General features: G+C 48.5%; 1 protein-coding gene and 1 long non-coding RNA gene across 3 annotated transcripts in view; one reads left to right on the forward strand and one right to left on the reverse strand.

The window, feature by feature from the left end:
• LOC123960231 overlaps positions 1–1072 on the forward strand; it is a 31922-nt gene extending 30850 nt beyond the window's left edge. For both annotated transcript variants that reach the window (XR_006822479.1, XR_006822478.1), the window contains exon 3: positions 160–1072. This is a non-coding gene — a long non-coding RNA (uncharacterized LOC123960231). The remainder of the gene's footprint in view (positions 1–159) is intronic.
• The window catches only part of LOC123960220 (disabled homolog 2-interacting protein-like), a 52582-nt gene that overhangs the window by 32389 nt on the left and 18755 nt on the right, over positions 1–1438 (reverse strand). Inside the window, exon 5 of the mRNA XM_046034866.1 lies at positions 264–340. Within this exon, the coding sequence (XP_045890822.1) occupies positions 264–340 (77 nt within the window). The remainder of the gene's footprint in view (positions 1–263; positions 341–1438) is intronic.

The raw sequence follows: 1438 nt of genomic DNA on the forward strand, positions 1-1438 counted from the left end.
CCCCTCCCCTCTCTCTTCTCCTCCCCCTCCTCCCCTCTCTCTCCACCTCCCCCTCCTGCTCCTCCTGCCCTCTCTCTCCCCCTCCCCCTCCTCCCCTCTCTCTCCACCTCTCCTCTCTCTCCCCCTCCCCCTCCTGTACTCTCTGTGTGTCTCCTGCAGGTGGAGTCAGTCAGCTGATCTCCAGCTGACAGCAGCCTTGTTACCATGGAAACAGCAGACTAATCCCAGCTGGGTGCGTTTGTGTGTGTGTGCGTGCGTGTCACCGTCACTCTGGCGGTGGGCGAGTCCACGGCGGAGCTACTGGGCATGCTCTGTCGGCGAACCCCTCTCTCTGGAACATCTGGAACAGACAGAGAGCATCATGGGAAGGTTTAGTAGTTTTTTCTTTTAAAGCAGCAGTCGGCCATGTTGGCTCCACAGCTGTTGCCATGGTAACTGGTGGGGTCAGCGTTGCCACGGGGACTAGCAACAGTTGAAACGTGTGAACACACACACACACTCAGACGGTGAAAGTTGATGTTCTGAGATTAGAGATTTTCTCCCTCTGTAAAAACTTCTGCAGACATTCACACCACGATGCTCCAGGAGGACATTATAACAACTGGTCTAATGGGGCGGGGCCTAAGCTTTACTCGTTACTGGTTACTAGTTGCTCTGTGTATCATCAGCTTTAGACGCAGCGCGATGCAGACACGGACGTTTCTGAATCGATTAACTGATGTCAAACATCCAACATATAAATGTTCATTTATAACGTAATGTTCACGGAACGCAGACAACAGAGACCGGTGATCTGTTACTGGTCTCAGACCAGTGTTCCCAGTACTCGACGCTCATTAGCTGCGTGTCATTACTACCTTGTTGTCCGGGGCCGTTAACGTCAGGTCCAGGCTACACTGGTGTCCCGGACATCCTGAGAGCTAAAGTATATTTCAGTCTGACACCTGGCTGGTGAAGGAAGGAGGCTGGTGAGCAGGAGCAGCTGAGGCTGCTAAAGGAAGTTAGGGATGTCAAATTGAAAGAAAACTGAGAAACAAGAAATTAAACTGATCTGCAGTCAGTTACTACACAACATGCTGTGTGTTAGTGTGTGTGTTAGTGTTAGTGTGTGTGTGTTAGTGTTAGTGTGTGTGTTAGTGTGTGTGTTAGTGTTAGTGTGTGTATTAGTGTTAGTGTGTGTATTAGTGTTAGTGTGTGTATTAGTGTTAGTGTGTGTGTTAGTGTGTGTGTTAGTGTGTGTGTTAGTGTGTGTGTTAGTGTTAGTGTGTGTATTAGTGTTAGTGTGTGTGTTAGTGTTAGTGTGTGTATTAGTGTTAGTGTGTGTATTAGTGTGTGTGTTAGTGTTAGTGTGTGTGTGTTAGTGTTAGTGTGTGTGTTAGTGTTAGTGTGTGTGTTAGTGTGTGTGTTAGTGTTAGTGTGTGTGTGTTAGTGTGTGTGT

The sequence above is a fragment of the Micropterus dolomieu genome, linkage group LG21, assembly GCF_021292245.1.
Source record: "Micropterus dolomieu isolate WLL.071019.BEF.003 ecotype Adirondacks linkage group LG21, ASM2129224v1, whole genome shotgun sequence".
NCBI classification, from domain to species: Eukaryota; Metazoa; Chordata; class Actinopteri; order Centrarchiformes; family Centrarchidae; genus Micropterus; species Micropterus dolomieu.